At 35.5% G+C, this 23,776-nt stretch overlaps 1 protein-coding gene across 1 annotated transcript; it reads left to right on the top strand.

The window, feature by feature from the left end:
- The first annotated feature begins 7,078 nt into the window (after positions 1–7,078).
- Positions 7,079–22,023, top strand: LOC128679075 (fez family zinc finger protein erm-like). The gene is made up of 6 exons (XM_053761101.2): positions 7,079–7,495; positions 11,087–11,301; positions 11,461–11,601; positions 14,417–14,748; positions 17,265–17,415; positions 19,495–22,023. Exons 2-6 carry the CDS (start codon positions 11,088–11,090, stop codon positions 19,761–19,763), a joined length of 1,107 nt encoding a protein of 368 aa, XP_053617076.1. The 5' UTR covers positions 7,079–7,495; position 11,087; the 3' UTR covers positions 19,764–22,023.
- Positions 22,024–23,776: the final 1,753 nt, after the last annotated feature.

Genomic DNA, 23,776 nt, shown 5'->3' with positions numbered 1-23,776 from the left:
ACCATTGAAGGTACATCTAAAAACGTTCGACCACAATCGTGCGTAGCTGCTGTTATTTAATTTATGAATATAATGGTTATAAAATAAGATATGAATAAGATGAATGTACGTTTTTTATGGGGTCGTGCGTAGTCATTACACAATTACACGTGAAGTAATCGGTAACCGCAACATAGCAGCAGTCTGCGGCCTCGCCGGAACATGTGCTGGTTGAATATGCGTCGGGAGATGGTAATTAGCGCAGAGCAGCAGTAATGAGCGGGCGTGCCGCGCGCTGCGCAGGCGCACAATACTCCCGCTATTGTGCGCACGCGGGTACCCTTCGGAGCTTTTACGGTTTCAGCTCGACGACGCACGCCATATGACTCAACTCGACTAACTGTTGTCGAGTTCGAAAGGTTTTTTGCTGTTTCAAGTTGCATCAATTATAATAACGGAGACGATACCCAAATTACATGTCAAAAACATATTTTCTGTCTATCTCAGTCAAATCTTAATCGGAACTAAAATATAATCGAACTAGGAAGCTAAATAATAATTAATATTGTAAACAACCACAGTAACTTTAGCATTTCTGTTTATCAAAGTGCCATAATTTTGAAAGCAAGGTTCGATTTTTAGCAACTGATGTGATACCTACCTAGAGTGCAACTAATATGAACTCTTACCACAAATAGGTAGTATGTACTTTTAGGTAAATATAATAACTGAACATTTGTTATCGCGAAGACATAGTTACTTAAATAAATAGTGACTACATTTCCAAATAAATCACGGGTACCGGTTTTAAATGTCGCGTTTGTAGCTAAAATGGGTATCGTATGACATTTAAAATATAATAGCGTGTAATTCATAACTCTTACAGGGAGTTTTCTTATTATCATTATAACGCATGGTCCTTATTCACTGCCACAAGTTGATCAAATAAATTATAAAAGCTGGCAGTTTATTCGTTGGAAGTCAAAATTCTCATTTTGTTCGTGTAAGTTACAGTGGCCAGACTAGAATGATACCTAGAGGCGACTTGCTCCAGCCACTTGCATTACCCCTCTTCCAGAGACGAACTTAGAAATGCCAGGCATGGCTGCCACCCTGGGATTTCCAAATAGTAGAAAAATAAAAACCGTTTTGTTTAACTAACTAAACTAAAAAAGAATTCTACTTCGAATTTTACCTTCAACACTAACACAAAAATTTGTTTTTATAACTGGATAGACATCCAATTCCGGCCCTGCCCTCAGCATTATATCTCAGTACTTCGCTTAACGACTTAAGTACCTCATCTCACCGTGTAATGTGAGATTGTCACACACACGCATAAATATAACAGCATGTATATACCTATTAAAAATACCTTGCCTTTTATGAATAAGTTGAAATTGGTAAACCGAATTGTTGAACTTGAAATGATCAATAAGAAAAAAATATAAATAGATTTTTTAAAACAAGAACTATCGAAAACTTCATCTATATTTTTCAAGCGCAATTGTATGGTAGTATATTGGCAACTTTTTCTTTTATTTTTTGGATGTCTTCTGTATGCAAATTATTGGTAAGGGGAGCTTCAAAGACACATGCGACTTGATTTGAAGACAGCCAGCGTGGAACGGGGCGCACGCGCAGGGCCCGTATAAATCCGTTAGGGTGCAGATGTCAGGTCGCGTGGTGAATCTTGCCGGTCAAGTCTGAGGGTGTGTAGTGCGGCCCCATTGCTCATATCGATAACTGACTAGGAAGCAATGTATTTATAACACAACGGTAAGTATTAAGGGATGGGAAAATATGCTATTATTTTCAATATACAAAATGTAGTGTCTCTGTAAAGTATAATAATTACATATCAATTTTATGCAAATATTATGTAGAAATTTAGTTATGATCCATAATTGGATCTATAGAATTAAATAAATAAATAAAATCTCACTAATGAGAATCCATTGCCTAGAAACAATTTTATCAATGTATGAAATCAAACATCGACTTGGAGTGCCGCGCGCATCTCTACGTCGCCGCCACCTGCCGCCCGCACCCCCACGCTATATTTTATTCCACTTAATCGTCCTTTCCGTTATATTACCTGTTTTTATCCCTATTTAAAGCAGTTTCTATAAGTACAACAATGTCTGGCTGCTCGGCCTATTATGTATACCTCTAGTATCTATAATGAACACTTTTAATTGAGAATCTATAAAAGGTTTGGCGAAGTGGTGTCCGTATAAGGGATAAGCATTCATCATGAGAGTTGGCTCTCATCTGCCCAATTAATAAAAGTTGACTGCGAGGAATGGCCAGCACATGGCCGCCTGGCCGCTGCCGCGGCCTACCGGTTCTGGTGCAGCTGAAACATATTACACACATCTACCTTTAACTGTTTTATTTTGATTCACGTATCTATCAAGATAATTTTACATATTTATTCTTGATAGGTACTTAGAACCAAAATACCAGTCGTCCAAACGTATACGAATTTAGAATCTACACATCTATTTTTTTATCAATAACATTGATTTTATACAAAAATAAGGATGGCTTTTAAAATTAGTATTTGTATTAATTTTAACTAGTTATACAACGATAATTATATATGTAACTAGGTCTAGAGTCTAGTCTGGAGTCGTATGTATCTATACGTACGAGACTAAACAATGACACTATTTTTGCATTTTTCGATTGGTTCTGACACTACAATCACATGAGGCAGGTATTAATTTTAACATTTAAGCCTCAGTTATTTAAGATAACAATATAATTATATGTTACTGACTTACAAATTATGGCATAATGTGCTTGTAAATAACCGTGACTGGCTGTGGCACTGGTATTTGTGAGGTTGTGACTTGTGACCAATCTGTACATTGTTACATTATAGATATGTATTGTAAATAGGTACCTTTATGTATGTTTTGTTATAAATATTTTTATATGTAAAAGTAAAAATACTTTGAGATTGATTTGCTATACTATAATTATTAATTCAATCAATTACTTTCACCTCTTTTTTATAATAATAATAAAAAAGAGGTGTAAGTAATTCATTGAAGTACGGTTAATCACGCTTTTCACCTTTAACATAATTCATGAAAAAATTATATTTTTTTTTCCGAACTTTCAACCTGCATATTAGGAAAAGGGATAAATTCCATAAAAATATCTTGTCCGGTCCCGATTCGACCGTTATTCAGGTTGCACAACCCTCAATTTAAAAAATAATAAAAAAACTAAATCAGTATTTCGATGCAATCGATCGCGATATCTTGTGTCCCTCATTATAATATTCCAGCAAAGCCGAAAAGGAGGTTTTAATTCGAAATCGGAACAAAGGGAGAAACAGAAACATCAAAAGAAAAAGAGAAATAAAAAGTAGCGCGGGCGCGTGCCGGCGCGACATGTGCACGCGCCGACGATCCGCGCTAACGGGCCGTGACGCCGCCCTCCCCGCACCCCCGCACCCACCACCGTACACCCTGCATGCGCCACGCGCTTGCCGTTATGTTTATGTACCCATCCTTAGTACTTAGTTTTTTTCAGTAATACTTTTCAGAAAATTTTATTCAATTCAGACATTATCTCCAGATTAGAATGGAAGTTTCTGCGATCTATTGTCACAAGATTCAAGTTCCCAATAAAAATGGTCTGTTCTCTATTAGGCTCTATACTCTACTTCATTCAAATTCATTACACACTTTTTGTTTTGTGTGTGTAGTATTTGTTCTTAACGTTTACGGGAACATCTAGGTACACAAGAAAACATACAATTATACAGACATAGAGATAACACCATCAATTGCATGCACACGCCCAGCCGTCCACTCCGCTGCGCCCGTCGCCAGCTGAACCGACTGAAGCACTTCCCCTGAAACCATACACGTTCCCGAACGTAACAAAACACGTAGTAACCAAAGCAGATTAGGCGCTTAATTGAATTTCCCGAGATTGTTATTACAATCGTTTAATCAAGCGACAAACGTGATTAATTCTAGTTTGAATCGTTTATCTTATAAGTATAACTTTATACTTTTGTAAACAACTGCAAGAACTTCTTTTAATTGGAAAAACATTGCACGCTGACGCCATTTAATGGAAAGTAAATGTCATGTAGGTAACATTAATCCTTCGTTCAACTCCATACAATTTTTCTATACCTGTGTAAATTTGAATTTGGAAGATTTATGTTAATATTGGTAATAAAATCAAATCAAGTGTTTATTGTAATATCTATAGTATATATGGTTTTTATTAAAGTACAGGTCAGGTAGAGTCAACAGATTGCTCTTTCAGGCATGTAGGTTACCTATCTGAATAAATTGTACAGAAACTTGAAATCGTTAAATAGTAAGAAGCAAAGTTGCTTCCCGCTGTCTGTCTGTCCCTATGTATACTTCTATCTCTAAAACCACGCAACGGATTTTTATGCGGGTTTTTTAATAGATAGAGTGATTCAAGAGGACTGTTAATATGTATATAACATGCATAATGTGCGTAGCCGGGGCGGGCCGTTAGTTTTAAGTCCGGTAGCGTCCAGTAATGTATCTAAGTCAGAATGCGATGCCTGAAAACAAGTTGCTTGCACCAGCTAGCAACTACCACTCCAAGCACCTGCGGCTGTCATTTCAAGAGTGAGCGTAGGCCTTATCGATGTAACTTTGTTGCTTCTTTTGCAGACCTTTTAGTTTTGTGGTTATTAACTATTAAACGATGAACTGAGATCAGCGGTGGAGCAAGCTACCGGGAAAAGCGCTCAGACGAGAGAGAGAGATAAACAAACTTACTGAATTTGGAATAATTTATATTTTTTAAAATAATGAAGAATACTATACGATCGTATAGCAGTTTTGATCGTAGGCTAGTGCGTTTATTATTTCAAAATTTATTACGTATATACTTCTCACTCATATCTGCATGTTTCCGGTTTCGTTCGGTGTTGTGAAGCCGAAACTCTGAATTTTGAAAAATTTTGAAGTCTCGGCTGGAATCGGTCGCCTGCCTGACGTCAAACCTCCTTTGGAATGCTATTGTTGCCTATCAGATGCCTAGACTGCGTGTCCCTAAAAGTAATAAGTATTATAAAGAGTTAGTACATAGTAAGTAGTTATCTCTCAACTGTCTCTCAACTGATTTTCAAAATTTTAATCACCAATATATAGGAAACTCTTTATTATTCCTGAATAAAATAAGGTACTCTTTATTCCGATATTATCACGAAAGCGAAGCCCCACGAAGCAACTAGTGTAAATAAGTAAACATGATATAAACATTTAAGTTATTCTATAAAATAAAAACTTAAGTATAACATTTGTAAAATGTATTGAAATGTGTTAAAAGAAACTAACATAACTTGCTAATAAAATTAAGTACATACATTGAAATACCTAAATACTTAAATACTTCAGACTAAAAATGTGATGACTTTAGTAACTACTTTTTCTTAGTACCTAAGTACTTATACAGAAATAGCTCCACGCTACACGTTGCCTATCACGTCGTCGCCCATAAAAAGTAGTCGCGGTATTTGCAATCAATTAATGGTAACAACTACATTCGATGTTAAAACGAATATATTTTCAACTTATATTAATTCTATTCATAGAAAACAAAACACGGTTGAGCTTTAGAATTTTTCGTAATCTATAGTACTTATAGTTACATAAAAGAGGGTAAGTAAGTTTAATTTTCTCTGATTCAAACCTAAAATTTTAGTACTTAATAACTTCAGGAAAATTGTGCATCTTCTCATCTTTTCGAGAGTGTTATTACTGACGTTGGTGTCAGATTTTATTAAAGGCACCTAAAGGCATCTGGCATGAGTGACCACCTACCGACCGACGTAAATGTGGCAAGTAATCGCATCTCACTAGTAAACTGACACTATCAACCAGTGTACGTATCGGAAGCAAGTGGTGGTCTATGAAAACTAAATTGAATTATGCATAATAAGACGATAAACTTGGTTTGTTTGTTTGTATTTACTCTTTATTGCACAACGATAAGATATAAGTACAAAGAAAGGCAGGGGAAAAAGACGCGAACTGTATTTGATGTGATTAAAATTTTCCAAAAATTTTCTACGTATCTCGGTCTAATTCAATGAACAATATTAAGATTTATAATTAATATTGCGATTACAAATTATCCAATAAAATAAATAGTTAGAAACAGCAAGTAACCCAGTGTAATGTAAAACGTGCGGCTAACCAAAACCAGATTCGTGGCAATTAAATTGCAGTCCAAGTTATTTATATTAAGATCTTCATTGACCAGATACCTTACCATCGTGTAAGTAATTAAAATACGAAACGATTATATCTTCATATTAATAAGTTTTATAATTTTCCATTATAACCATAGTGATAACAAAATAAGAAAGAACAACATTTCCATGATTAAAAATGCTGTTTTGGTGGCTGTTTTGATGGTGATTCTAAATTTTATAGCATTTTGTTAGGTACCTAGGAAGGTCAATAATACACCTAAGTTATTTACCTGTAGGCAAACTAATTTACATTGTGTCAAATAAGTTTAAGTAAATATATTAATGTTAGATAATTTTTTAACTTAACTTTTTAACAGAGAGAAGGGATATACCCTTACAACTGTTTACATGTCGAATTCTAATGCAAAAGTTGATTAGAAATGTTACCATAAAATGTCTGATAATATTTGATTTATTCAAAAAGAATCGATAAATTCATAAATAATTTGTTTTATTAGCAGATGTCGCCAAAAAGTAAACGGATCAAAGCCAGTCATCGACACGCCCAGCGTTAGAAACGGGCCAATCGCCGGCCGGGGGCGGAGCGCGCGCTGTAATCTATCCGCTATTCACTCTACATTTCCTCTAATCTCTACACAACTCGTGATACTGGCATTTACAAATCTGGTATTATGTTTTATATACATATTTGAGCAGTCTAAATATAACCTATAACACAGTGCCATTCCGAATGAACCGGGCCGGCCTATCGGCGGCCAACAATCGCTATGCATAATAACGCAGGTTTAATGTCACATGAGGTAGCAACCGCTTATTTGAGGGCATTAATACTTAAAAGCCATTTTTCAGTACGTCCTCTGCGCCGTCAACGTAAGTGCAACCAACAATTATCTGGTGTATGCGAGGATGCGACGCGAGCCACCTGTCAAGTGGCCGTTTCATCAAATCATTTCTTTATTGCGCAGCCTCCGCCCGACCTGCTCTTTTTTGTTACCAGACTTTTGAAAAAAAAGTTATAGTGCATGAGCAGTCGGGTAGGTCGGGGCGCGCGAGCCTGCTTCAGTCCGGTGCCGAGCGCCCGACGCGACGCACAGCCTGCGCCGCGACACACCCTACACAGCCTTCGCCCCGCGCGGTAAACCAATCGAAGCTTTCCGATTCAACTTTCAAAGTTGCCATAAAATATGATATCAGATTTTCTGTGGATTTTGAACTGATTCGTTACATTTCTATCATTACCTTTTGAGTGCGTGAGTGAGGAGTTCCAAAATATTTTCGACTAAGGTGAGTTTTTGAACTTTTATAAGTGGTGATATGTAATTTCTCGATACAATAACATTCTTCCCTTTTTGTGTGATCTTCGATCTAATATTTTTCTCAGTATGTACTTAACGTACAGGATTTATTTTAATAGCATTAGATTTATAATTCATAATAATGAAAACAATAAAATGTAGCGCAATGTACCAAAGAGTATCTTAATTTATTACGTCCAATCCCAAAAGGTCGCTTCAAAACGCCAAAAGAAAATCTACAGGGAAATCCCATTTTCGAATGTCAACCGCGCAGTGACAAAATACCTATGTAAGAAGCAATTCAGCAGCAATTCTTATATATTTAGACATATATAGACAAGCAGGCAAAGTTCCTACTCGTACAGAAACGAGACGTTTGCCGCCGCACCGGCTATCTTCACAGCTGCCAGTATCCATCCATGTCAACTCCATGCGTCTCGCGCTTTTATACCTACTTTATATACCTACTTTAATGATCCCTCATTAAAGTATTCGTCCTGGGGTTAAGTTTAATGGCTGACAAAAGCGCTAACTAAATCACGACTATTATCATAGCCGCGATTTAATTACCTAAGTATACCTAGGTACCTACACGAACGCGCGTTATAGTTTCATCAATCAATTTTAATTAAAATCTGTGATTTACTGTCAAAATATCAAACACTCGATCAATTTATCCGACTCGCACTTGTATGGTTGTTGAATAAACTACGGAACCTTACGCTGTGTGTGGCTCGACACGCACTAGTCCGGTAATTAATATTTTGGTTAACTAGCTCACAGTTCCTAATATAAGACAAAATTAAAGCAGGTCACTTCGAATACCTACTTAAAAAATATGAGCAAATCAAATCTTCTTTCCTTTTACTGTTACTAAAATTAAGAAAAGAAAACTGAAAAAAATTAACGTAGGCTTCAGATTACGAAATCTGAAGCCTACTTACATTAGATGGTTCTAAAATATTGTTTTATGTTTCATTAGGTTAAGTACTGCAATTAAACTATACAAAGTTGTCAAATCAATAGTCCTTGGCAATGTTTGGTGTTTGTAAATGATAAATAAACAATTCGTAAATACATATTATATAAGTAATTTTCAGCGAGTCATGAAAGTGACTTTCAAACGAGATATTATAAGTACATACATACAAATACAAAGTTTTATATAGCGTGTTTGTTCAATCCAAGATGGATTGAACAAACACGCTATATAAAACTTTGTACCTACCTAAGTACATGTGTTTTAATGTGAACAATACGTTATGAATGTCCCAAAACAGTTGTGATCACAAACGAATGAATATTCATCTACAATTTTTGTAAATAGGTACTTGAACGAAATACCTACCTACCCCAACAAATAATTCGTCAATAAAACTGCATATTTGCGCTGAATAAATAATAACATTAATAGTATATTGTACCTATTGGAAAACTACTTAGTATATGACCTATATTTACTTTTGCCCTATGCTTCCACATGTTGATGAGGGATACTCAGAGATGGGAATACAACTCTTACGCTACTAACAGAACCTCGCTGTATACCTAATTTCTAATTTCTACATTCAGTAGTCGTCCGTCTTTGCTTTGATATAGTTATCTATCAGTCAACGTCCATACTTATACTTAATAACATATTTTTATTTGTTGAGTTTGAATCTTATTTTCTTAGTAGATATACTCGTAGATATATTTAAATAAATACGTCAACATCATCAGTCAAATGAAAATGTTTCATAACTGCAACTGAAAATTTTCAGAGAAATTATAAGAGAAAAATTATATTCTGCACATGTTCATGTCATGTTCTCAAAGTACCGTACGTAGGTACATGTTCTGTACCTATATTACTTTGTAGATATACTTGCTAAGATATTAAATTGACTATGAGACCTAAACTATAACAAATGTTGTAATGTTATATTTCTAAACTATACATAAACACATAATTACTATTTTATAGATAATTAAATAAAATGTTTTACCAATAAGCTACCGACAAAGCTTAGATTTCGTTATTCTATCAGTACTTATTTATATGAATCATAGCAAAATAATGCATTGACGAAACATGTCATTATAGAATCGTAGTTATTTTGAATAAAATATGAGTATGCTTCAGTTTCAGCGTATTGTGATAGATTTATAAACCCTTGTCATCAACAACATTTCTTGCGCTGATTGATTTTCCCGGCGACACTTGTGCGGTTCCCATAATGACGTGCGGTGAAATAAAAACTTTGACACCAATTACTCGTCCGTAATTGCAATGTAATGAAGACTTCCTTTATTGATAAAAAAAATTGCAACATACAACCTTTGTTAAGAAATATTGAGAACCTAGAAGGATACCTCAAGTATAGTGTTATGATAGATTTTACATAGGTAATTACTTATAAAATACCTAGATGTACCATTTTAAGTAGATTTATATGAAACTACTATCATAGGCTTCAAAGAGTCAATGCTTGTAACCATCAATATCGATACCTCTAATTCATAAGGCAGTCAATTCTGTCTTTTCGTTGAACATCATGTGAATTAACTTGTTGGCCAATTAGAGGTAGTGGCTTGAAAGAAATTGCTTTATCAAATTAATCTATACACGTGGAATGAAAACGAAGTCGCCGGAATTGCCGATGAGATTAATGTGTCAGCGTAATGCCCGCCATTAGCCCGTATCACCCCCGTGGATCTGTGTATCATAATTAGGAAATTTAGCCAATCATTCCTGCTCACTCATTACTTATGATTTACTCTGACAATCAGAGAAAATTAATAACGGATTACGTGGTCTACAAATATAGCTTTAATGGGCTTTTATATGGATTAGATTGTGAAGGTAGTGAGTGTTGTGTAAATATCTAATGTGTGTTAGCGTAATGAAGATTGTTTTACTCGACACGTGAATTATTAATGCGCATACGCAGAGGTCGCGGGGCGGCAGTGGCGAGCACTTCCATTATCCTGATTCTTCATTTGCTTGATTGAGGTTTTAATGTGATGCGCTGTCAACACTAGTGGCCGGATTAATCAGAGCGAGCGGTGTCAACAAATAGAGGCGCCGATAATGACGGTGGTCACGTCAAACACAATGTTATCACTACTGTAATGTACGTACAAAGCTTAGTATATTCGACGATAGAAATATTTTGTTAACGTGAGTACTTAATAGATTAATTTGCTGATAGATTTTTAATGATTAGGTAATATTTTAGGTTTGGTTATGGTACCGATATTTATTTACACATTTTATTCAGTCAATTAAGTCGCTTAAGTCATGTTACAACTGTCTATGATAAACCAAAAGATAAAATACATTTATTTGAAAATTATTTAATTAAATTATAATCATAAGGTAGGTATCTAATATAAATTCATTATGAGGTACGGCTAATCAATATCAATTGTTAAACATCAATCAAAAATTTGCATGAATACTTATCATATCAATAGGTATCCGCATAATAAGTAATTAGAGATGCCCATTGGGATCTAGTGTTTCTACTCCTTGCCCTAAAGAATATTATATACCTATAGTAACGGTTACGAGGACTTATAAAATATTTTCTATCAGGATGTCGAGGCACGTGCTGCTGTCCCGACTGGCGGAGCAGTTCCAGACGTCGCCGGCGCCGGCGCACCGCTACCCCTCACCCGAGCGCAGTGTCTCCCCCCACTCGCCGTCCCCGAAGTCTCCTCCCCACTCACCCGACTCCCTGGCTCGACAACGCATGGATATGCTGCAATTGGGAGACATTGAAATTGCTGGTAGAGTCCTCAAACAATATGGTGAGGAAAACTAGTTCAATAATTCAATTTATTCTAGCAGCGCTGCGCGAAATTTGGCAGGATAGGGTTACATCATAACTACGTGAAAACATTCTATAATTTAATTCGCTTAATTTTCTATGTTCATTGGAACTTTTTAACACATATTTTTGTTTGCAGAATTAGGAGCTCTGATGTACTGTAGTGGTTTAGGGGCGTTGTATGGCGGGGCTGGCGTATGGCCTCTGTTGCTGCCTCGCGCCTCGCCGCCTTTTGGACGCCCGCCTTTCGACCACTCGAGACAGACTCCGCCGAGGGATGGTACGTTATACTATCGACTAGAAGTCTAGGAGCGAACTCTGTATTGCCTCTTCTGCTGTCTTACGCTTCGCCACCTTTGGGATGCCCGCCTTTCGACAACTTGAGGCAAATGCCGCATGGTACTTCGGTTGATATGTCGACTTGACGCATCTCCATACTGCCCTCCGTCCGGAAAGGAATGGTTGTACATGATTATTTTTAACATTATTTGATTATTTTATCGGTCATATATAGATAGGTACCTAAATTTAACACCGCCAAAAATTACCGCGCTAAAGTACCTATAATTACGAAATTATCTTTTTCAGTCGAATGAAGACACAGTAGGAACGACGTAATATAAATATATATCTTTACTTATAGCAGACAATTTCCAACTTATCTAACACAATCTAAACCTAAAGTTTAAAGTAAAACCTAATAACAGAGAATAAATTAACATGTACTTAGAGATACCTTCAGAAATTCTAAAGTATTTATGTAAATAACTACATATGCTTCCGTTGTTGCAAAACTTGGCTTCGCCTCGTCCTGCTTACGCTTATTTCTTCGGAACATGCCTCATTAGAATCGTTATCAGTGTATGTTCCGATTAATACTCAGCGGTGCCGATAGTACAGATTAGTGAGGCACAGAAGGAGAACTCGTAGTTATACTTCTCGTTTATTCGTCGATCGCGCAGAATCGAGATATTGCTTTTGCACCTGTTCATAAGGTAGACAGGGTAGACGTTAATCTTTTGTGTAGAAACCCTTCCAATATGAAATGAACTCATACTTAACTAGTTGCTATTACAGAACAAAAAATAATTCGATCTATATCTATATTAAGGCTATTAATCAATTTATTCCTATCAGACACGCTCTTTTTCAAACAGACAATTTTTATGAATCAGAATCTCTTTCATTCGCATCGACAAAACCCTCCATTTGTGTATATTTATTATTTTGTGGTGCCGATAAAACTGCCATTTATGAGTCGTTTACCTCTTCAAGTCTTGTGTTCCTACAATCAAGTAAACCTGACAAACTCATTGTCAACGGTTTCGAATTCGTTAAGAATTCAAATTACTCGTTATCCATTTCATGTTCTTACGTTCTTGGCGATAATAAGTAGAACTAGATATTTAGGTGAAACAAAAAATTGAACACAATTTCTTGATACCTACCTACTACTATACCTACCTATACCTCACTGCACTACTAATTAATGGATGAATAACTAATGAAAGGATTGATATCATCAATATCATCATCAATACATATAATATAATTGAAGAAAGGCCAAATTTGTACATTGGATATTTTTTTTAAATTCTTCATACTTACTTACTGATATAGATGACGAAAATATAGTTTTGGAAATTTTTGTCTGTCTGTCTGTCGTAACGCGCATCACTCGAAATGTACTGGACCGATTTGCTTCAAATTTAGTATGTAGGTACCTTATATACTGGGTTAACATCTTAGATACATTTCATCCCGGTAAATGGTCAGGTTCCCGTAGGATAATTGAAAAACTAATTATGAATCAAAATTTCCTCGGAATCCCGGGTTAACATCTTATAGACATTTCATACCGGAAAATGAGGAGGGTCCTGTAGGAAAATTAAAATAACAATCCACGGAGCCGATTTACTTTAATTTTTTGTAGAAATGTGTAAACAGAATATAAACAAATTGTTTTTATCCATTAAAGTCTGATATAGATATAATGGGCGCAGTATGTATCAATATATCAGTATAAAACTCTTGACTGACTGACTGACGCAATGTACACCCGAAACTGCTGGGCGGGAAGCTGAAATTTGGCATGTAGGTGAGTGTAGAGCACTAAGAAAGAATTTTTGAAAATTCTACTCCGAAGGGGTGAAAGGGGTGAAAAACTGTAAATATGAAAGTTCTACACCGTTGAAGTTAGTGACTTGAAAACTTGCATTTTGGTTTTTTACAACAAAGTAATGAATACGTGCTTCAGATTTTTCTGAAAATTAAGCCTCAACCCTTTTATAAGGAGGATGAAAGATTGTATGGGACTTAATACAATTTTCAAGATAAAAATCTGAAAAGTAGCACACTTACTTTTTGTAGTAAATAACAGTAATAGTAAATACAAAAAATGTTTAATTTACGTTTGTGGTTAATAAAAAATCGGGACGTAAAACGTCACGGAAAATGGGACGGCACGCGTTGCAGAAAGCGGGAGTGGGAGTAGGAGCGGGAAATGGGATGGAGACACGTAGTGGGAAACGGGACGGGACACATTGCAAAAAACATAATGGCACAATATATAGGAAACGGTACGGGATATTTACTTTACATTACATAGCAGGAAGCGGGATTGGATAAGGTTACGGGGGACGAGACACGCATCGGGAAACAGAAAATTGAACTAAAGATGAGAAAAAATGCGAATTTGAATCATATATGTTTACCAGTCTTAAACAGTACGCGATAAAGTCACGCGGGCGAAGCCGCGGGCAAAAGCTAGTAATCAATAAAAGTAAATACCTACAAGCAATATTTGGAGCTTAAATTCCAGATTAATGCTGAAGTTTCAAGTTTCGTAAATGTGAACTTCATTATTTAATCCATGCAGTGCTGCGACATCAATATTCTTCGAATGTAGGCACATATTGAAAGATAAATAATATTGTAATAGCATATTCATTGACGTAACGTCAGTAGGCACACCTGTTCAGATTTCATAAGTAATTACATAGAGGAGATGACCCATTTGACTTTTAAAATTTAAGCCGTGAAGAACGGTCACAAATGTATGGTAGGTAAGGTAATGGGGACATGTTTGTTTGCAGACGACGACGAGGAGCTGCCTTTAAATTTATCAACGAAGAATAGACAGATTTGGTCTCCTGGGAGCGCTTGCGAGCGAGAGCGAGATGCGGACAGCTCGTCGCCGCCTCCGAGGTGGGCGCTCGAAGTCAAGCTCGAGGAGGAGTCGCCGCTCGAGCTCGTTAAGAGGTGTCGCAGCAGTCCTGACGCGGAAGAGTACGACTCCAACACAGAGACTCGCCGATGTCCATCTGCACCGGCTCATCAAACATATCCGCTACCACCGCCCACGTCCGGAGACCTAAACTTCTCATTGCTGCTCAAGAACGAAAATAGAAACGAAAAAACATTCCAGGTTGGTATTATTTCCACGTTTTTGTGTCGAGCAAAGCTTAATTATAAAGTGACCACACTGTATCTATGGAAAAAATGTTTAAATGCTATGCAAGGACCTCAGCAAGGACCAACAACATCCTTTGCGCCAGGATAACTGTACTGTTTCCGTTCGAAAATAGCAAACCAGTATCTGTTAGTCTCTTTAACAAATCAAATAACAAAAACTGCCCCTGTCTTAATAAGTACTCGAGTATCGAACGAGTCGCACGGCGCCGGTCGCGCGACTCTTGCGCAGCCTCTCGCTCGTACCTATATCCTATCCTGCTCGTCTTCTCACCATTTATGTATTTTTATTTTTTTCTACACTGCCATTATAAAAATCCGCATTGGTTTTAATCAAAATTCCGACTTTTAATATCGCAGCGAAAAACCGGTTTATAAATTGGACGAATAATTACCTTGTGTCACACATCGAAAAAACTGCTGTGCAACTTGGTGTTTTCACACTTAAGCGGTAAATTGCGTAGACGCATCATCGGCTGCACGTCACTCGTATAGCAATGTCCATTCGCTTTGATAAATTACCATAGTTAATTATTATTATTAAATTAATGTATTCTTTATTGACACAAGTTTACAATATTGTTATTATGAAATTTACTATGTAGTTGGTAGCCGGGTTACTTAATAGTAGGTACCTACCTACATATACTGTAATTGCAGCACTGCAGCAGCTAAGCCAATAAATGTTATCCTTTCATATTATAAAACAAAGTCCTCTACCGCGTCTGTTTGTCCATTCGCGATAAACTCAGAAACATTTTCATGGTGTTTTCACCAATACATAGTGATTCCTGATGAAGGTTTAGACCTATACCTAAATTATTAAGTTTAATCGAGAGAAGCCGGGACGGGCCACTACGGGTTACTACATTAAATACATGTAAATGAATTTAATGTAGTTTATAATATCACTAAAAAAGTATCATAGACCAAAATATCATAAACCAAAAAGTAGAAAGCTGACGAAGCACCCTGCCAACCAACCGTTTTTTAACCGGCTATCATAAAAAATCACCTCCCTAAGCTATAAGTAAGCCGATAACCATATGTGGACAGTCATACCCTAGCACCTGTGTTGTTTATAAGAGGTGCATCAACGGTATAAAAAGACGACAAAAAAGTTGGTGTTTTTGTGAGGCGCGAGGCGAGGCGAGGCAGCTGCGGGGCCAACTGTCACAAGGGCCGCTACGCGGATTCGCCGCAGATTATCATACGCATACTTGACGACTAACCGCCCGGCTAATAGCCCGTTGCCCGCCGCGTGCGCACGCCACACGTCTCACACTTGACAGCTTTACCGTGAGCTTCTTTGTTACTTATAAAACATTTTTTTTTGTAATCTTTTAAAACTTCTATATTAACTAATTATTGATGAAAATTACTTAGGCCTACCTAAGTAATTTATATATATATATATATATATATATATATATATATATATATATATATATATATATTCAAGTAAAAATAAATCCGAGTTATTCAACCCTGCACGAAAAATTCTGTTACACAAACATTATACTTACATTTCAAAATGTAAAACATCTGATTAAACAAATCTAATGTATACCAGACCATCGTTTGTTCTACCGAAACGCATTGTTTCAGAAGACATTGTAAGCGGTTAAATTTTTGTACAGAATTTCTATGACACCTAATTCTTTATTATATTCATCTTCGCTTAAAATTTTGTGAGGGCTCTGGGTAAATATTTTATACATAATGCAAGCCATTCATATTTGAAAAGAACACCACTATAACATGTAATTATAGTTGGGTATATTCTGTTTAATATGTGTAATTAAATAATAACCCGTTGATAGCAGCATATTACTGGACAAAGAAAAATTCACTCGAAGGCTGGTAGAAAATCAAAGAAAAATGTGGAAGGGGATATCCACCACCCTATTATTAGTTTATTACTAGCTGTCCCGCGAAGGTGATGGGTGCTGTCGTGGCGATGTTTAATTATACAACTAATTGTTTTTACATTAACATCATTAACAAAAATCCAGATTTAATTAACTGCATAAAATAAAATTAAAAAAAAACATTTAAATTGATATGCTATGCTAACATTGGTGTCAGATTTTATTCAAATCGCCTAAACGCATCTAATATGATTTTTACGAATATCGTGATCTGATGATTATAGTGAACTTAATCTACCAGTGTGCTGCTTTCCATGGATGTTTCCTCATTCATCGAAAGCAAATATGTCAATTAAACTAAGACCGTCTCAAATATTTATGGTATCTAAAGAAGCTAAAGTGAATCAAACAATTTCCTTTGCTATTTAAAATTACTTTGCAGTTATTTCTAAATACTTATTAAATCAAACACCTTGAATAAGCGAGATCTCGTAACCCAGGATTGCCTGCGATTCCAAACTACAATGAATGTAATTGAAAATTTTGATGTAATAATGTTCCTAATTTATTATAGGTATTACATATTTAATTTGTTGCGCAGTGCAAGCAATGCGGCAAGTGTTTCAAGCGGTCCAGCACACTGTCGACCCATTTACTGATCCACTCGGACACGCGGCCCTACCCGTGCCAGTACTGCGGCAAGCGGTTCCACCAGAAGTCCGACATGAAAAAGCACACCTACATTCACACAGGTTGGTTCTAAGAATGTTCTACAAAAAAGAATGCCTTACTTAACAAATGTTACGTAGTAAAATTACTATCTATATAGAGATATCAAAAACCAGGTGAGCGGTTTCAATCTCTGTCCTAACATCAGAAAATTTCCATCATTTGGGTTCCGGCAACATCAGCATTGACAAAGAAGGTTGATATCTTCCAAGCGGCCGGTCGTAAAAGCACAGCCAAATCTACAAAAATTAAAGGTTTATGTAAACTGATCACTAACTTCGGGCATCACAGTTGAAAATGAAACGGGAAAGTCACAAATAATAGAGAGAGAAGTCCTAACATCCATCTTCTAAGAACATACAATTACAAAATTAAAGTAAGAAAGACGCTTTTTGCTACTGGTCATTTCATAAACTGTATTCGAAATTGAAATCATGGATTTGAAATTGAAAAAAATATTTACATTAACTACTTAGGTACCTTACATAAACCTTGTTAAAAACTGGATCTTTCACTTTTGTTCTACAAAAATAGCTACTATATATATATATATATATATATATATATATCTCCACGTTATTCCATTTTACTTGCATAATATTATTTTAGTTCATACACACCACGTAAGTATTACCCTCGTCGTAAAGTTTTAGTACAATGATAGTGATTTTGTAGCAATTATCCACTATTTCAGTTAGTGTGAAAGTTATAAACTGCTAGGACAGTTACATATAAGTTAGTTTTAATTATTTATTAGATCGATATAGTAACTTCAGGTGCAAGATATTTTATCTGTATCAAAACTTTTTAAAATTTATGTTAGAAAAATAATTATGTGAATTGTTAAATTATTGACATTCATGTCAATAATAAATATAGTTACGTAAATAGATGATATAAGAACAAAATAAAAATATAATAATGTTTTCAACGAAATAATAGTGAGCCAAATAAGATGAATTGAGTAGGTAAAAAATGTGGCGGTCATATTTGTCGTGGCCGGAGACATCTTGTCACGTCTCCGTGCGGTTCCGAATGATTTACAGCAGCCCTACATGGCGCTGGTTCTCCCGATAAATGCCTCATCATCAATATTCCAAAATGCGGCTCGGCCTGCAATTAGCCTCGCAGCCTTCACAGGCCTTCACGTACCCACCGATCACGGCGTAAACAAAAACCCCACTTATTAAATCCTGTTCTATGTTTAAAATAAAACAATCTTTACTTTTCGTCTTATTTGTCAATCCGTATAAGAAGGAACAACCTTATTATTGACTTGCCTCACATAAAAAGGAGTCTTGTAGGTATAGGTCACATATCTAGGTATGTAGGTACCTACAATATTTTTCATTACATTCATTATTTTTCATTACATGCGTTGGTATCTTTGGAAATGGTTCTACCTTTTGGGAATGTTTTTCAATAATAAATATTATATAAATAAACATTTTTCTCATACATACAGTTACATATTATGTATTAATAAAATTATAAAGCCTAGTATAGACTAACAAACGATGAACGCGATAGCTTTCCGTCCTTTTCCGTCGAAACAACTAGGTATGTGCCTACGTTGCATATTAAATCAGTCCATAACAACGCAATTAATAATAAATTCCCGATGCTATGACAAGTACAGTCCTCCGATTATACAAGCTTTAATTACTTAACGATGCGATGGTACGTATTACGTAGATTTAAGAATTAATTAGAAATGAAATACCGCTACAGCGTGATATCAATTTTTAATTTAATTACCCCACGAAATTAGAGACGTTTACGATTTCCAAACCTTTGATAAATAATCTTCGAAAAGCAAATTGAGCGTCATTTTTCAAACTTTATTTAAAGGCATTACATTACAATTTCTTTTTGTTCAGTTGGTGTCTTATCACGATACGGTCGATACGGCTAATAAACTATATAAAATAAGTATTAGAAACTTTCTTACTTGCGATTTATTAAGTAGGTACTTAGATAATGTATGAATTGGGGAATTTAAAAAATATACCTTATTGATGAAGGTGACTGAAACATCGTGTTAAGGCCATGGTTCTGAACAGACATTAAATATTTATCAACACCTTTGTTTTTTGTTATAGGCGAGAAGCCTCACAAATGTGTAGTGTGTTCGAAAGCGTTCAGCCAGAGCTCGAATCTGATTACACACATGCGCAAACACACCGGGTACAAGCCGTTCTCGTGCGGGCTGTGCGACAAGGCCTTCCAGCGTAAGGTGGACCTGCGCCGGCACAGGGACTCCCAGCATGCGGACGCGTCAGACCCAGCCCCCCTACCCCATCCTCAGCAGCGCTACAGATTCTACGGCGACGAACCACCCGCGCCACTTACACCTCTCGTCACCAATTAAAGTCAGGATTCAATAATCAATGCTTTTATGCGTGTCTTAGTGTGTTCATAGACAGACATATATTTTACTAACCAGTGTGGTTGAGGGCCATGTGGACTCTAAAGAATGTGCTGTTGTTTGTAGTTGACGTTTTATATAGGTATTAATGTGACCTGAACATTTTATCGGCATACGTTCTAGGATGGAAATCTAATTTATGATAATGGAGTAATTAACTTATGATAAAATCAACAGATCTTTTTTCTAAACTGTTAAATATAAATTATAAAGGTAAGTATTTATTTATTTCCTGCGCTTAAACGACGCAACGGATGACTTGATGAGGATTTTTAAACTTGTTACAAACTTCGCCAGAGAACTTCTTAGTTACGTAAGTATTTAGTGAATGGAAAAGGCTGTAACTACTTACATACTTACATGCTACATTGCTCGTAAATAATACCTTTGATGTTGTTACCTTACTAGTGCCTAAAGACTCGCCAGTGATCCTCCTATGTTGTATAATACCACAAGGCGATATAATGTCTTGTTATAAATTAGTATATTAATATCCTTAGGAACTTACGTAAAATAGACGACAAAATGGGAGTGTGGTATAGTAATGCCATGTGGCCATCGTTGGGCAAACTGCCCTTAAGGAACGGAAAGGAGTTTAGGAGCTGCTCGCCTTCACTCCCAAGTTATATCAAACTGTAGGTACGTCAAAGTAGATAGGTATGTGTAAATTGTAGATCTGTGAGGATAGTGATTATAAACGTAAACAGAAAACCATCCGTCCAATTTATCGTGATAAATTTAAATTTTAAGTACTTACCAGAATGTGAGATATTAAGTTATCAAAAGTTTCACCGTCACACGACAGCAACCATTTAATTCGTAAGTTACAGTACACTTAGTATAGTCTAATACAAACCAAAGTGAATAAGTGTCTTATTTAGTCGAGTGTGAAACGCTTTATTTATATAGATTGTAATAAAACAACGTCTTAAAAGTTTAGTTTTATTAATTATATACATAATAAGTATAAGATGTAAGAAGCCTTCGTCTGTGAGTTAGAATTTTAAAAGGTCACTGCGGTTACCAGTTCCAGAGTCCAATTGGTCTGTTACCATTATTTTGAATTTTATGTTAATTTCATAAAATTATTTAAAATACCGTAACTTTCTAGTTACTATAATCTTGAAAAGAGTTGATTCTGATCATGACTCAAAACCGGGGTATCTACTTGACATCACAACACTATTGTATTTGTTTTAAACATCGTATTTACACAAGGTTTTGGTGCACCTAAGATAAAATCTGTTAAAGTAAGTAACTTGTTAATAATCGTGAAGTGTATGTAAATGTGTGTATTTTTCGTATTCATTAGGTACCTACTTCTAATGATCACCTCTTAGACAGAAGTTTCTTTTCATTTTTGTTACCTCATAAATACACAATTTAAATTCAAATTTGTATATTTTATTCTTCCGAAGATTTTTCTTAACTTGTTATACCAAATTTGTATTCTCTAAATTTTATTTGAAATGTAAAAAAAAGAATTTGTACTTATTACGTTGGTAAATGTGACAATTTACTTACAATGTCTAGTTCAAGAAATGTGTACTAAGTATATGTTTAAAATTTAGGTGCCTTCGTAAATATACTTACCTAGATATATTTTTCATGAAATATTTTTGATGTATTTAATGCATTTATAGTAAGTACTTAAACTTATATGATTTCTGCTTACCTATGTTTCACGTAAAGATGACAATATACTGTTAGATAGGTAGGTACGCATAACGGTCAGAGGCTATGATAACTGAGACTGCTTTCAGCTATTTTTTTCATTATGTCTTTTATACTTTACATCTGTTGCTACTATTAAAAAGTTAAAGGTGGGTGTAAACCGCAGCAATCGCGCTTGTGTTATTTTATTTTTTTAGGTGCAGAGAAAACAAAAAGTACCTTGAATTAAAAGGGCAGCCTTTATAGAAACGGCTAGAACACCAAAGAGTACAACTATGATTGTTTACTATATACCGCTTAGCCGGTCGAAATTGTAATTCTTTAGTCAACCGTAAGTGTAGAACACACACATACATGTATACCTATCTTCACGAGCACCTACTGCTCGGTCAGACCGAGTAGCAAAGCAACATCGCAAAATGTGAACCAACTCTGATGCTAATTTGTTTCGTTAGTCGTTTTTGTAAGTTTGATAAATAAGTTGTAATTTATTTAGGCCAGTTTTAATATAAATATTTATGAGTACATATTTCTTAGTTTCATTTGATTATTTCTAGTCCACATTTATTATTTTTTGGGAAACAATGAAATGCCCAATGAAAGAAAGACCAAAATTGAGCGAGCTAAGGTTACATTTAAATATCTACAGGGTAACTGGTATCAAACGCAAAACCTCCTAAAGACTACTTGGGTATCTACATCAAAACAAGCCATTTTTTCATATAAAAATGTTACTTTACTTTGTGATTCTACATATTTTAACTCTATGTGTGTCAATAGCCAAGCAATACGAGACAGTATAGGGGACTTACCATCATCTCTTAACGCGATCCACTTTACGACCTAAACTGAACTGCATCGCAAATTCGTACCATCGACTTAATTTTAGTATTAATGCGGTTAATTTTAGGTTCCTAAATTGAACTGAGTTGCATTGGAATCGTTTTATAATAGTTGATGGTAGCCCCCCAAGCGTTATCGAATATAGAGTTAACGTTTATAGAAACGACACTAAAACAAAAAAAAAGGAAAATGTTTGTGTTTATTACGTTTAGACAAAAGTCATAGAACAAAAGATGTTAGTCTCTATCATAGATAAAATTAAATATATTTATTTTATTTATCCCTATGTACGTAGCTTTTGCGCCTTCGGAAAGTTATGCGTTAGATACCAGTAACCCTGTATACACGCACGTTGGGAGAGATCCCAACATGAGTGCATATTTAATTAAATGTATTTTAATTATATTTTTTGATTTCTTACGATTATTAACTAAATGCAAAGTTCACAGTTGGTATTGCTATAAAAAGTATTTGGTACACCTAATTTATAATGTAGTTATATCTATGATCATTGCATTGCTAAATCGTAATCGGCAAAATACTTTTGCCGATTACGATTTAGCAACAGCAACTCAATGTAGTAGACGTGAAAATAATGACTTCATTTGAAGATAAAAAGAACTATAAACAATTTGAACCATTCAAGGAATGGAACCTAGGCGCATACAACGAAATATCATCTACATTTATACAAACACAAATAATATTCTATAAATCATCCTATCGAACATCGCTACTGTACTCCCACATGCAATCACAATCCATAAAACTAAGTTATTCAAACGTAACTTGTCCCTATCCTATAATCATAGTCAGCCAATATTTTGACTGAACCGGGTACGAGCGTATTTGAGTGCAGCAAAATAATGAACTGAACATACATGGAGACAGACCGCCTACACTCCGACGAAAACAACAATTACTAGTTATGGACTAGGCGTAATCAGAAGTTTCTGTAATTTAGAGCCACAAATTTGATAATAAAATTCCATTTCATTTGAAGAAGGGCCAACGAAATCATAACTGTGTTCGCGTGATATTTGTCAATTCAATTAATCTATTAATGTCTTAGTCACTACCTACTCGACAAAGATGATTAGGATGTAGGAATATATAAGATACCCTTATTTATCGCATTTCACTTACAATAACATCAACACAAATGCTTACTACCCACTCCCGTTGGAATTGTGTTAAATTTTAATGCAATTTGTCTAGTAATTTTTGTGTGAGTTACATTCATCAAAATCTAATTGCCCTACCTACCCCTATCTTAGGTATACCTAACTAGGGTATTTAAAACATCATGTAAAACACTGCCACGGAAAGGCTTCAGATAAAGTGCTGTGTTAAGCCTTAAACCTATGTAGTACGGCAGTACTTAGTACGATAGGTACGCTAACCCTTTTATGTCCGCCATCGCGATTTTTTAATACAAT

This window comes from Plodia interpunctella, chromosome 1, assembly GCF_027563975.2.
Source record: "Plodia interpunctella isolate USDA-ARS_2022_Savannah chromosome 1, ilPloInte3.2, whole genome shotgun sequence".
NCBI lineage: Eukaryota > Metazoa > Arthropoda > Insecta > Lepidoptera > Pyralidae > Plodia > Plodia interpunctella.
This window is presented reverse-complemented; position numbering and strand designations above follow the sequence as displayed.